The sequence below is a fragment of the Leptinotarsa decemlineata genome, unplaced genomic scaffold (assembly GCF_025532065.1).
Source record: "Leptinotarsa decemlineata unplaced genomic scaffold, Ldec_3_MD MMD2_tig00002159_RagTag_RagTag, whole genome shotgun sequence".
Taxonomy (NCBI): Eukaryota; Metazoa; Arthropoda; class Insecta; order Coleoptera; family Chrysomelidae; genus Leptinotarsa; species Leptinotarsa decemlineata.
Window position 1 is genome coordinate 8,307,139 of NW_027412574.1, and position 15,466 is coordinate 8,322,604.

At 34.5% G+C, this 15,466-nt stretch overlaps 1 protein-coding gene across 2 annotated transcripts in view; it reads right to left on the reverse strand.

Moving 5' to 3' along the window:
• Window positions 1–303: 303 nt before the first annotated feature.
• Window positions 304–15,466, reverse strand: part of LOC111509729 (uncharacterized) — a 44,891-nt gene continuing 29,728 nt past the window's right edge. Inside the window, exons 3-6 of one of the 2 annotated variants that reach the window (XM_074177205.1) lie at window positions 7,949–8,019; window positions 7,266–7,451; window positions 5,787–6,074; window positions 304–405 (exon numbers count right to left, since the gene is read on the reverse strand). In XM_074177205.1, the coding sequence (XP_074033306.1) occupies window positions 362–405; window positions 5,787–6,074; window positions 7,266–7,451; window positions 7,949–8,009 (579 nt within the window). In that variant the 5' untranslated portion in view covers window positions 8,010–8,019 and the 3' untranslated portion in view covers window positions 304–361. Of the gene's footprint in view, window positions 406–5,786; window positions 6,075–7,265; window positions 7,452–7,948; window positions 8,204–15,466 lie in introns of those variants that run through there. The other variant, XM_074177206.1, reaches the window with a different exon arrangement.

Below are 15,466 nucleotides of genomic sequence, written 5' to 3' on the forward strand. Positions count from 1 at the left end.
AAAATAAATTATTCCTACAATATAATCTAAACATTTTTATAGATTTCATTGGAAGCAACAGAAACCAACCGACATTATATTTTTAAGATACTTGAATCAAATACTGTTTGAATTTCATGAGTTGATAAAATACTCTTTTTCGAATTTTCACGGGTTGTTTTGTTTTCAGTCTCGAAAACCATTTTGTAGTTGATGAATAAAATATAATTTGAATAAATAAATAGGTTCATTGTATTCAGGGGGTCTCTGTCACAGTTATTACGAACAAGTTAAGATGGGTATAGGCCGAATAAAAGTCTCTAATACTTGTAGTTCTTTATCTACTTGACATTTGACTCGTTTCAGACATATTTACAGCAAATTAGATAGGTCTTGGGCAGGCTCCACGAAACCTTATTTTCACATCTGCAAATAAAAAGATATGATGAGAAAAATTGACTCACATCACCTCTACAATTATGGTAAAATTTCAACTACAACTTTCGTGAAACGATTGTACTCTTTTTCATAAATAAATCTGTTAAAAAGAGCGAATTTGAAACTAAAATGACCTAAAATTAAACCATGTCATATATTTATATGTCTTAATAACTGATTTGTTCTTATAGATAAAAATATGACAGACAACAGCTCTGCTGAATTTCCATTGTACTAGTCAAAAGAGGAACTTTCTGAAGTCTGGTAAATAGCACAAATACACAAAGTCTTCAACAGAAGCCTCGTGCAGTTGTACTCATGGTTTACGAGGTCATGAAAGTACCTAAAGCTGTCCCTATGACGCCGATAGTCATGTCTCAAATACAAGACAATTCTACGGAAACCGCATTTGTGAAGCTAGTTTCTGTTTATGCATGGTTTGTCAATAACGGATACCATCATTTTGAAAGGTACATTTTCTGCATTCAATGAAATATAAGTAATGTTTCAACCGTCAACTTCTTTTGGTTGTTTTCACCCAAATGAAAGCCATATTCTCTGTAAGATTATTCGAGTGGACACAAGTAGGTATGCTAAAAAAATATATGCTACTTTTTTAGGTTGATATTTATCTTAAAAATATTACAATAAACCTCTTCAACTTCGAAGCTCTGTATGTTCACCAAAGCCATCAGTGAATATATCAAAGTTACTATATTCCGTGAATATATTATGAACGAGACAACACATTTATGTAAAACTGAGGATTTCACAATTTGCCTTCATTTTGTTGCTGATAAAATGTGGAAATAAATAATTTTTCACATATTGTTCTTTCGAATACGCGTTGTATTGTTAACTTGACACTAAGTTAGCGATTTAACTTTTTATTATTTAGTTTTCCTGAACATTGACTAGACAATTAGTTTGCTCTGATTATTCGCTAATTAGTTGTGGGGAAAAATCTTTCCTTTATTTTGCTTTGAAAAATACATTGTGTCTTGCCAACTTGATGTCAAGCGATACAACTTTGTTTATTATTTAATTTCTTCCAGAACGTTAGTTTGCTCTAATTGTTCGCTAATTAGTTGAACCTTGAATTCTCACTATATTTCCCTCTCCGTACTTGAAAAAAATGTATAAAGAATTATTTTTGCTTCTGCTGCGTGTGCTTGAATTAGGTACCCATTCATTCAATTAAAAAGAGGAGCAAATCATTGTACAATAGTGTAATGAAGGAACCCAAAATAAACATGAATTCATTGATAATTAAAAGTTTTCCGAAGGAAAGTATTTCAATTTGTTTCTGTCAGCGCGCAGCGTAACGGTAAAGCTAGCAGAACCTACGGATTTAAAAAACCAAGTCACAAATCGGAGAAAAGTGGAAAATGGGGCGTAAAATAAATGTAAAATTCTCAGTACCTATATCCCATATTATAAAAATATTTCCATATTTGTTTGAAGGTGGTTGACAATGTTTCGTGGTGCATTTCATTAGCCCGGACTTCCGTTGTTTAATATGATATAAATTGATTTGAAATCCCTGCAAGAATCTGTAAAAATTGTTTAGATTATCTGAAAAATAACAATTATATTAATCAAAAAAACTGAAATTACAATGAAATAAAATACAGGCAATAATAAAAAAAATGGAACTATTAACACGAGATGAAAATTAAAAAAAAATATTAACAAGAAATGAAAATCAAAAATTTAAAGATTTCGAAACAAGTTACTTCACGACGTTTCGATGATTGTTAGTATCCACAATCCTCTTTGGGTGATAACTGAACTTATTCCTACGAGATATGACTATTTATAGGTTATTCGAGTGTTTTCACCAATTCCCTCTTCCCTATCTCCGCTTCATCGGTTTTAGCGGAAGCTGACCGTTTGGCGGGAGTTGATCGTGTTCCACTTGATTGGAGGTTTCCATATGTTGCGTATCTCTACGATAGCTTGGCTAAATGCGTTGTTGGACTACATATATGCGGCTTCTTTGAATTTTATCCTAAACCAGTTTTCCTCTATGTAGATGATTACAGCTTGAGCCCACTTGAAGATGATGAGTCCAAACATGCTCTGACATTCCTTATTTGCTGGTTTTTCCTCGCTGTGTGTGTTCCTTATGCTCGACAATGCGAACTTTCAATGGCTTCTTAGTTTCACCGATGTATTCTTCTCCGCACTCGCAAGGTATCCGGTAAATGCAATTCTTGGAATCGCAGTCCGCGTTTGGTGACCTGGTTTTCGTGAGGCTGCTATGGATAGTAGATCTCTTGCCGTCTTCTAGCTAAAGCCTGTTCCACCATGACTTTGGAGTAACCATTCCGTTCCTTTTTGAGACCCTCCTTTGTATTACACTGCCCGAAAGCATGGTCTAGTAGAGTCTTGATGATTCCCCTCAATTCCTCTCAATTGATGGTGGTTGGATTCCTGGTTCAGATACTGTCCTATGTGAGTGGGTTTTCGATATACACATGTTTCCCTTTTAGTGTCGGTGCTCTTCACCAATACATCTGAGGATGGCATTTCGTTGTGGACTTCCTTCTCCGTGAAATTGATGGAAGGACTTACGTTGTTGGTGTGCTTCAGGTAGGTGTCTAGTTCTGCATTTCCATTATGACGATGTCGTCCACGTACCTCAACCAGAAGCGGAGAGAGTAAAGAGGGGATAGGTGAAAGATGACCTTTGAATAGCTCAGAGGAATGAGTCCAGTTATCACCCGAAGACGATTGTGGATACTAACAATCGAATCGTCGTGGTGGTTTCGAATCTTTCAATTTTTAATTATCATTTCTTGTTAATATTTTTTTAATTTTCATCTCGAGTTAATAATTCATTTTTTTTTAATTTCTTGATTGTTGCCTGTATTTTATTTTATTGTAATTTCAGTTTTTTCCTTGGTATAATTGTTATTTTTCAGATAATTTTTTTTAATTTTTTACTGATTCTTGCAGGGATTTCAAATCAATTTATGATGAATGAATGAAATGCAATATTTCCATAGCTGAGGTAATGATCTAAATATTCAACTCAAAAGGGGAGTAAAAAGTTGGTCAGGGCCACAGAATAACTTTTGAACTTTATTACGTGACAGGGTAATGACGAAACCTAAAGTTATTATAAATTTAAAGTTTACATACTGAAAAATTTTGATTAGGACCGACAGTTCAATTAAGGTGAAGCTAGCAGAACAAACTGACCTAAAATATATATGTTCATAGGGATATGATGAAGACTAAAATTACCTAAGTTCCACATTTCCAATATGTGTCATTACCTAGATCAATGATAACATCTAACTTAAAATTTATGCACACACTTGTACTCTCATTATTTTATTTGTGTACGTAGTATTTTCTAAAATGAAATACAACTTTCACTGAATACTCTGTAATTCACATCAAAATAATATTATTGTTTCATGACTCTATTAACAAGAACTCAAAAATATCTGCTGCATTTACATGTTACATTTACATGTTATTTCTGAACTTGTAAGTTAACTAATTTTTTAAGCCATTTTTCTGCATTCTCTGTCAGAGGCAACGAATTTAGTTGTATAGTGTTTTGATGCGAGGTATACCAAGTAGACAATTATACCCTGAATGATGAAACCAGCAGATAGATATTTTTTCGAATTTAATGTTCAACAACACCCCATCTATACATCATATACTTCGAATTATGAACATCTAGGTACATCTAAGGAATCGGACGACATTATATGACATAACTTTTGAGCAAGATATGAAGTTTTCATTTCTACAAAAATTAATATTATCACCCCGGTTCAGGAATTGATACTCATAAAATGGAAGTATCTCAAGAAATAACATCAATGTTAATGACACTACTCAAGGAGGACTTTGTATATATTTTACTCATGGAATCCACTAATATAATAATATGCAATTGAAAAAATCAACAAAAAATAAATTATTTAATTGTGAGAGGATTTTTGTCCAAATCCATTACGAATGTATAGTGTCTTTCATTAAGCGTGTAAGATGTAGGTAATCGAAATTTTTTATTCGTTTGAAAGATTTGTCAATGCTATTTTGTGTGAAATATAACATCGTTCCAATGTCCGCCACGGCTCCTCTGGGTGGAGCGCATCGAAAACGTTAAATTTTCCATGACTCGGGCGCATAAATCAGGATGAATTTGACCGATGGCATAGGTTGTTTTGGTTTTGAGGACCGCTGTGGTTTGTGGCTTATTCGCATTTACCTGCGGCTCAAGAAAACCCCAATAGAAAAATTCTAACGGGGTCAAGTCGCACGATCTCGCTGGCCAGTTCATATCACCTCAACGTGAGAAGACCATGCCCTCGAATCGCTCGTTTAGAATATCCATAGTGGCATGAGATGTGTGGCACGAAGCGCCGTAGCACTGTTGAAACCACATGTCGTTGGTGCCCAGATCATCCAATTCAGGCAGAAAGAAGTTGGTTATCACCGACCTATAGTGCTCGCCGATGACAGTGATGGCCTGGCCAACGTCTTTCTCAAAGAAATATGGACCGATTAGGCCGCCAGCCAAAAATCCACACCAAACAGTGACTTTTTCGGGATGCATTGGACGCTCTTGGATCTCGTGTGGGTTGATATCGTCCCAAATTCGACAATTTAGTTTGTTCACGTGCCCATTCATCCAGAAATAAGCCTCTTCGCTGAAGATGCCAGTTGCCAACTGCTTCAGAGCACTTTCAGCGAACACACGTCGTTGTCTATAGTCGTTTACCTTCAGTTCCTGGGTCAGTTGAATTTTGTACGGTTGCAAAAGGTCGAGTTCGTGTGAGCAACGTGAAATCATTTACTGAACCAATGGAATCAAATTTATCAACCACATTGCCAATAGTCCTCTCGGTAGGACGATTATGAACACCATAAATAGGCGAAGCGCGTACGTTGCCCGAACAGAACACCCATTTTAATAAAACAATTTTATTATTTGCATATATATGGTGTTTCATAGGTTAGAAATGGTTTAAAATGCTACTATGCGTCCAACCCCGATACTCCCACCCTAAATCTTTCCAGGTAAGTTCAATGTCCCATTTTTAAATTCCCCATTTCCGACTTTTCATACGTGAATCGATACTGGTCCCGAAATAATTGTATATCTATAGTAGAATAACAAATTGACTCCAAAACAAGAACTGCTCCCAAACACCAGAAATGCAACACTCTTCTTTTGAGATGAGATAAAAAAAATTGATTCATTTCTGATGTTTGGGAACAATACTGGTTCTATATTCATTCTACGCCAGAGGTTTCAGATCTACGTTTCAACAAATTGGCTACTTTAAATTTTCCAATTTTTGATGCTAATCTCTAACTGGAAATGAATTAATACTCACTTCTACCGCATCTTACTGCACATTTATACCATTGAAAATTTGTGTACGTTACTCCGTTATTTCCACATACTGGATCGAATTGGTTAGTAGCTTGACAAGCATCTTCACACGGCGTCCTGGTTGTTGCCATTCCTGGTATGGCTACTGTCGAAGTTATTGGCCTAACTGTAGTGGGGGGCGAGTTTGAGAAAATGGAATCGTCCTCCAAATTTTCGAATATAACCGACCTGATTGCCGTCTTTGGTGTCATCGATTGAGAGGTAAAATGATCAACAATCCAACCCGTCCCTAAAAAAAAGAAGTAACGTAAAGGAATATTTCTTAGGAGCCAATAATTTTTTGGAGTTTTCACTTCTCCATCATTAAATGGAAAACTCCCGAAGAAAAGATGTTAATTACTTTCTTCCTTTCTCGGAAAGGAAGTGTTTCCCAGTGGTCTGGGAGCTCAACCATTGGCAATGTGAATATCAACCGTTTTATTTTTCTTGGGAAAATAAAACGCAATGTGTAGAGGAAGGAAACACGTGTAACCAACATCTGATCATATCCAAATACACACTCAAGGCTTGTTTGTTGATCTATCTTGGTTCTGTAATTTGAATAAACCGATTCCTCAACTACCGATTCTGAGATCTTAGTAATACCCAGGATGTGAGCGAGAAGAGCCTCTCCTACGGTTCGAATTTAAGAGGAGTAGATAGAAAATTGCAGACAAGCACCAAAGAAACAAACCAAGAAAAACTTACAGTTGAATTATGCCTGAAAACAATAACGAAAGTACAAGTTCTACCCAGAGAAATTTTCCGCACCTTATTGTCGGACATTTTCTTAGATAACAGTGATGAAAATGTCTTGACAAGTCAATGATGTAGTCATTGTTGATGTCCACGAAGTTAGTGGTTCATGTGTTCCCGAAAAAAATGACAAGTAGGTACGAGTTGCGGTTAAAAAAAACTAAGAATGGTGTCTTTACGAAGTAAATCTCCTAACTTTGCGTCTTAGATATACAATAAAACTCATGAAGAAGTTACATTTTTTTCTATGGACAAAATAGTTAATGTGTAATTTCACCACTAGTTGTACTTCTGTTTGACAATGTCAATTTTGTTCGGATTGTAACATGATGAATGTAACAAAGTCTTTTTCGTACAAGTTATTCACTAACTACAATGAATTTTTGTTAAACTGATGTTCATACTCGTATTTACTAATAGAAAATAAAAATATTTCAATGTATTTTTCGTGAATTTTTGAGGTATCCTACAACTTAAAAAGTTCTTTGCCCATATTGAGAAACTAATATTAAGTAGAGTAGAGCCTTGAAGATGATAGCACAGCAAGCTATTGAAAGCGCTCGCATATAATAAATATAAGTTATAAAGCTTCAAAACCTTTTTGTGACATATGTTAAATTTAAAATATTAATAATTATAATCTATTGATTTCGAATGGTCTAAAACCGTAGACATCTTCACTCACTTATTCCGAAAGGATATTTGAATTTTTTGTTGAATGGTGGATTATTTCGATTCAGCCATCTGTCTTCATCTCTCCATAATATGTTATTTTGGTTATCCCATTCACTCCACCATCTGATTGGTCCGTGTGGGTATTCTTCATCTTGAATGAACTCCTGAGTACTACCTTCATTGAAAAGAGTGAAACCTAAAATTGTAGGATGCTGAACAATAAATGAAGTGTTTTTTACAACTTTTCGTAAGCAATTTTTCGTATGAAATAACGTCTTATAGACATATCCAAAATGTTTTCAGAATCGATGATTGATTCCGAAGATATATAAACGGACCAATTTTTCAATATATATATATATATATATATATATATATATATATATATATATATATATATATATATATATATATATATATGTTCAGTCATCAAGACTTTGTGGGTTAGTTTAACAAAATGAAGTGTACACTTTTTCGAGTGATATGGATTCTTTAAAGTTGGTGTTGAAGGGGTTGAATTTTTGAATATGATATTCAAGGTTTTTTAAACGTCATTCAAGAAAATATATCCGCTTCATACATGATTATCAAAACGTGCTAGTTGTTCTATAATATAATCATTCTATAAATGGTTCAACATCGATCGACAATGTCACACTTGCTTCCTATAACCACACATTAAAAACGACTTACATGAAATAAAGTACACAATCATTATTTGGATACAGTACGACTGGAGCACTTTCACACACATCGTAGGCACTCTAGAAAATGAAAACAATCTTAACAAGTATTTATATATAATATCGTTTCTTCACGAGTGGAGCTTAATTTTAATGTAATTTACAGACATTAGGGGATATTGAGGATTATGGCTTAAAATATTTCCTATAGATTGATGAAATCACAAATTGAAGTTTAAAGTATAAAAGTAGGTTAGTGAAAAAAAATGAGCACAAGCTAATAAAACGAAATTAGACCTTGAAAAATGCTATTATTATTATTATTATACATAAAACTTTTAAGAATCATAAAAACAATAATTAATAAGGGCATATTTTTGGTATACTATAATAATTTTCAATTGAAGGTGATTCATTAGCAACGTTGCACTTGAAGTGACCAACGGATTATCCTCTGACCATCTCTGCAGAGGCGTACCAAAATAATATTCTTATTTATTTAAACACATAGGTAATTACGCAAAAATTGTTATAGTAGGTGGCGCTACATGGTGTCAATGATGGAACTGATTACATTTTCTTATTATGCCTAATACAGTACTTCAAAAAAACAGAAAAATTTACAAAATAATTTTTATGTTCCTTTTATATATAAAGAGAACTACAAAGCAAAGAAATGATTACCATGTTATGCTCATGAAGTTTCAGAATCCATTGACTCTCTTCTTCCTTAATCACATGGGCTACAGCATTAACCCAATCTTCTTTCCGTACCCGTTCCATTGCGAGTTCTAATAAACGTCGGACATCAGAAATTTTATATGTCACGTTTTCACGAGCTACGTTACCCTTAATTTGAGCCCAGATTAATTATATTGAGTTTAACTCGCAATGGTGAGGAGGAAGTCTCAAAACGGTGATGCCTTCAGTACGAGCTATTGTATTTACCACATGATGGCGATATCTGTCACAATGCTGTTTAATGACACCCATAAGCTCGGCCTTTACCATGTCTGCTTTTCTGGTGGTCATAGTTGGCAGCTGTTCTACTAATCGACTGTGATAAAAAGGGTTATCCATTACTATTACCGAATTTGACCATCCTTCAAAGCGTTGGGCGTCCATGTCTTCGTGATAATCTCCCGTTTTTTTGGCTAACAAAATTAGTGCACTTTCGTCTTAAAAGCCACTCTCGCTACCTATATGGGCGACAATAAGTCGTTGCCCTTTACCCGTTGGTCCGCGTAACCCTGTTGATAAACCGTCCACAAATGCTTGACGATAACTAGTTACAGTGGTATCTTGCCAGATCTTACATACTGTGTGACCAGTATTTACCCACGTTTCGTCCAGATAATAAATATTTTTGTGAGCAGAACGCATTTCTCTAATAGAGCGAAGATATCTCCGTCGCCATGAGACTATATCTTCTCTTTCTATTAAGACAGATTTACGAGATCATTTGGCATATTTAAATTTTAAATCTTCTTTTATTATTTTCCTTAACTTCTCTTTGCTCATTTTTGGAATGAGATCATTATCCGTTACCTTTGTCCTAATGGATTCGAGGGTAGGCGCTTTATTCTCAAAAAAGAAAGAATGAATGGTATAGCGTACAAAATTTTTCTGGTACTCGTCAATTTTTCAATCAATTTTTTTTTCTACCACGACAATGTACTTTTCGAGCTTGCACAATCCAAGTCACCTTTTTTTCACGTACAATGCGTTCAATTGTCGACACGGATATTTCCGTTAAAAATGAACACTGGGCTACAGCTTCCACTGTACGGAGTGTATTTTTTAAATTTTCGTACACTCTACAGACAATCTGTTTTTCTTCTAACGACATAAACTTCCGCGTTCTTTGACCATTACTTGGACCTGCTAACGGCATCCATCTTAATACTATAAAAATAATAAAATTCAATCATATTATTCAGCTATTTGTCAGTTGTTTACTTACCTCAAAAACTATTTTAAAGTTGATGTATTTTGAAAAACACTTTATTGTGAGATTTTCACTAGAAATGATTAACAAATCGGCAACACGTGTTTCGCTGCACAGTAGCTTTTTCAAGCGTGTTCACTAACAAACTGAATTCTACATACATTGTGATTCATATATACTTTTTGAAATATTACTATCTACCTAGAAACTAATAATATTCTAGGAATTAATTAATGACAGTTATACCTGAGTTTAACGAACATTTATACCTGAGTTTAATGACTAGGTCAACTAATTATCTTATAATAAAATGTGAATGTGATGTAAATCTATGATGATGTATTTTGAAAAACAAGTATCGGCCAACTCTTTCGTATATTTTAAAGTTAATAAATATAACAGTATATTTAATAAATATAATAAAATATATTTAATAAATACAAACCTTCACAAGAAACAGAACAAACTGTCAATAATGACGCTTGATATTGAAGAAACCGAATGACTAGTTATGGCTTTTTAAGGACGCAAACATATTAGACCTGCGAAGTGTTGATCAGTTTACCGATGTTTCAAAGTATTTAACATCATATCGATATGCAGAAACTATTTAATGGCATCATCTTACTTTTCAATTATTTACAATGGCGATGCATAGACAATAAAAATGACCCCGGTAAAAATTTAGTTCTAACATTTAACATTGTTGCCGTTAGCTCTCAGTTCAATTTGTATATGAGTTACCTTCAATTGAAAATTGTTATACTATAGAGATTAGTTTTTGAGAAATGAAGGTATTAGCTTTCAATTTCTCCATATTTTTTTGTATAGAGACAGAGAAGCCTGAAAAATTAACCAGGTATTTGGCAATGTTAATGAACGCAGTGCTCGACGTTGGTTTGCGAAATTTCGTTCCGGAAATTTGAGCCCCGAAGATGAGCGCCGAAGTGGTCTACCTACAGTAATTCAGGGCGAGGATTTGAGGACCCTGGTAGAGACCGACACATTACAAATGGTGCGTGGGATGACGGAAGAACTGGGAGTCAGCTCCAATGCAGTTTTTGACGTATTTGCAAGGTCAAGAAGCTCGAAAAGTGGGTACACCACAATTTGAACAATCGACAGAAATTGTTATGTTTCGAGGCCTGTTTTTTGCTTTGGCGCAACCAAAACGATCCTTTTTTGGATCGGATCGTCACGTGTAATGAAAAGTGGATCCTCTACGACAACAGGAGACGTTCAGGAAAGTGGTTGGACACCGATGATCTACCCAGGAACTTTGAAGACGAAAATCCACCAAAAATGAGCATGGCTACTGTATGGTGGTCAGCGGCTGTTGGTCAATAGAAGAGGTCCCATTCTGCTTCACGACAACGCCCGTCCGTACATTTCTCAATTCACCTACCGAAAATTAAATGGATTGAGCGTTGAAGTTTTGTCTCATCCACCATACTCCCTAGACCTCTCGCCAATAGACTTCCATCTTTTCAAGCACTTCGATAACTTTCTCACCGGTAGAACTTCAGCCAATCAGGGTCAGGCAAAAACGTCCTTCGTCGTGCTCGATTCCCGAGCACCCAATTTTTATGATGACAGAATTAATCGACTTGTGTTACATTACCAAAAGGGCACTGATTCAAGTGGTGTTCATTTCGATTAAGTTAAATAAGTATTCACTGACATGTTTGAAGATGGTTGACAATGTTTCGTGGTGGATTTCATCAGTTCGGACTTCCATTGTCTAAAATGATATTAATTAATAATAATAATAAATATACTTTATTGTCTGAAGATACAATAATCTTATCGACAAAGTGTAGACATTCATAAAACTTGATATATCATGGTTCACATGATATTGTCAATAAAATATAGGACTATCAATTAATTTAATTTTCAATTGGTTGTAACTAGTATTAAGATAAATAAATTAAATAACACATATAACATACTGAGCTGATGTTAGACGTCAGTGAACACTGTCTCAAAAAATTCCGTAATACTATATAAAGCCAGATCCAGAAGAGAAGTTTTCAATTTTTTTCTGAACACAGCATATGTTTCAGAATGTTTTATTTCTGTTGGCAGATGATTGAATATTTTGGCAGCGTTATATATGCATGAATTTTTATATGAAATTTGTTTTTGGGATTGGAAGTTTTATGTCATTTCTCTGGCGGGTGATTCCATCAGCGAACTTGTAAAGTGTTTTGTTTTTATATACTAGACAGGCAGTTTCGAGAATGAACAATGAGGGCAGAGTTAACAACTTACGAGTTTTGAATAGTTCTTTACAAGATACCCTGGGAGCCGCCTTACAAAGATAGCGAATTGCACGTTTTTGAAGAACAAAGATTGAGTTAAAATGTACTTGATTACAGACTCCCCAGAAAGCGATTCCATATCGAATGTGCGATTCGATCAAGGCATGATAAACCTGCAATGCTGTCGCTGTACCTAGTTCATTTACAACGATGCGTAGTGCATAACCACCCGAGGCGATCCTTGAACCTAGCTGTCTAACAGGATGCTGGAAGTTTAGTTCCCCATCCATGTGCACCCCTAGAAACTTATTACATGCATTATTTCTTATTGCACCATCACCCAGAGGGATATCCGGCAAAGCACAGTGGAATGATACGCAGTTAGTTTTTTTAATATTGAAGGAGAGTAAATTAGCATCGCACCACTCCTTGATCTTTGTAATCCCCAAAACTATTTTTGAGTGCCAGTTATCAGCATCTTTATCGTACCATAGAATGGTAGTGTCATCAGCAAAGATTGTGAAAGAACCGTCGGTTGTAATATTTATTACGTCGTTAAAATACAGTAAGAACAAAATTGGTCCCAGCACTGAGCCCTGAGGAACCCCACACTCGACGGAACCTCCATCTGAGAGTCTATGTGTTCTCACAATCTGAGTTCTCTGTTTAAGGTACGATTCTATCCAATCATAACTCTGTTTTCTGAAACCATACTGGTTTAGTTTACGCAGTAGAATTTTATGGTTTACACAGTCAAATGCTTTTGACAGGTCGCAAAACACCGCCGCACATGCGTCTCCACGGTTTAGTGTAGTGTACAGTTCATTAAGGAAGACAAACATGGCATCTCCAGTTCCTTTCCTAGCCTGAAAGCCAAATTGCTGCCTATTTAGAATTTTATTTCTTTCCACAAACTCCATTATTCTTACCTTTACTAGTTTCTCAATGATTTTACCAAGAATTGGTATAAGCGATATTGGCCTATAATTGCAAGGGTCATTAATATCACCACCTTTATAGATTGGAATTACTATAGTGGTTTTTAGGAAGTCCGGATATGTTCCCGTCACAAACGAGTTGTTAATAAGTTGGACTAGTAATTCTAAAACGAAAATAGGCATGTTTTCAATGATACTAACTGAGATACTGTCATACCCACAACACTTTTTGTTTTTTTATGCTACTAATAGTAGCCATAAGTTCTTGTAAATTGGTGTTGTATAATATCAAGTTTTCGGATATTTTGATACTATTCATATAGATCAAGGGATCAGGGGAATCTGGAATGCTTATGGATAGTTTTTTTGCTATAGTGCAGTAAAATTCATTGAGTAAATTTGGATCAAGGGTAACGGTATCAGTTCTTGGCTTGTTTCTTCCACTCAAATCATTTACAATCTGCCATGCCTCTTTGATAGCGTTCTTGCTATTAGACATTCTGTTATGATAATAGCTCCTCTTCGCTAATTTAATGACATTTTTATATACTCTATTATACCTGTTGTAGTATTCATGAAAGAATATGTTATTTATATACTTTCTTATATTATATAACGATCTAAGATTTTTTGAGGATGTTTTTATCCCTTGTGTTAACCACGGTTTTTTGTTTTTTCGTTTTATTTTGATTTTTTGCATTGGAAATGAATAATTAAAGGAATTAGTCAGGAGGTTGTAAAAAGACAAGAATGGGTCGATAGTTTCTAAACAAGCATTCCAATCGTTATGTAAACAATTTTCATAGAATTTGTCGTAGTTTCGTTTACTGAAAAGCCTTCCATATTTATATTTTTTTATATCAATAACACTGTCTAAATCTATTACACAATGGACAGCCTCATGATCAGAAATGTTCGCTGATTTTACGTTGCAGCATACATTGTTGTTCAGGTTACTACAGATATAATCGATAGTGCTTTGAGAATATGGAGATATCCTTGTAGGACTATTGGTGTGCACTGATATATCAAAAGATAGAAATAAATTCTTCATATGTTGGGTGAGGAGAGAGTTCTCGTCGTCATAGTCATTGTTGAAATCACCCGCCAAAATAACATTTGCTTTATTTGGTAGACTACTAAGTAGCTGTTCCAGCTTTTCCAAAAAACTATAGCCATTTGTACTAGGAGATCTGTATAAACATATTATATACATATTAAATGTCGCCGAAAAAACCTTTGATAATTCAAATTGTTTTTCATTTTCAAAGTCTTTAAATTTGTCATCCTTAACGAATTTATAATTGTTCAATGCTGTCTCACTTACTAGAATTAACGTTCCCCCACCTTTGAATTCTCTTCTACAGAAACTTGATATCACTGAATAATTTGGTATATATATAGGTTCTTCTTTTTTGAGCCAGTGTTCAGTAAATAAAACTATTTCTGGAAAATTTACACTTTCTAAAAATACATATAAATCATCAAGTTTAGTACGAATAGATTGTACATTAAGAGTTAAAACTGAAACTTTTTTTGTATTTTCATTAATATGCATAAAATTGTTACCTAAGTGTTTATTGATCGAGTCTGTTGATTGACTAAAAAATGCTCAGTTGAAATACTATTTGACTGTGATACAGACTCGTCAATAATCGTTACAGTTTTTAGGACTGTGTTACACTTAGGGCTTTGCTGAAGGTGTGTTATTACATTATCAAGAATAGATCGTTTACTTCCTATGTGGTTATTGTCCACAAACATTTTTATAGAAGTGCCAATATTGCGTTTCATAAATATGTTTATCTGTCTTCTCAGTTTGTTTATGATAATTTGATCAATTTGTTTATTTCGCTCAAAAATCATGACTAGATTGGTGAATTTACAAACAGGTAAAGTTAGCCTCAGCGATGAAATTAAGCTATTGTTGTTACTAATGTTATTTGTGTTACACATAACAATGACACAATCATCAGATCCATAGCTCATTGTGTCTTTAAAAATGTTTTTCGTCAGGTCGCTAATCTCAATTTGTGGCTTTACAATTTCATTTATGTTATATATTTCATTGTCACAGTTTTTTTTAGAGCGCAAGAGAAATTTTTTGAATACTCATCACCAATTATCAGTACTTTTTTTATTTGGTTTGGATAGGTATATGTATTTGCAGGATTAGTTACATCATTTTCAATACTACTGACTGATTCATTTTCTAGTTGTAGCGCTTCCTCCTTTCCTTTGCAGGATACAGTTTCTTTATTTATTCTCTCCTCATTAGTATTGTTCATGTGCATTAATATTGTCGGCTGTGGATTCCTTCTCTACGCCACTGAACATATTTTCATCTATGGTTGTCCCTATTGTTTTTTGTATTTGTA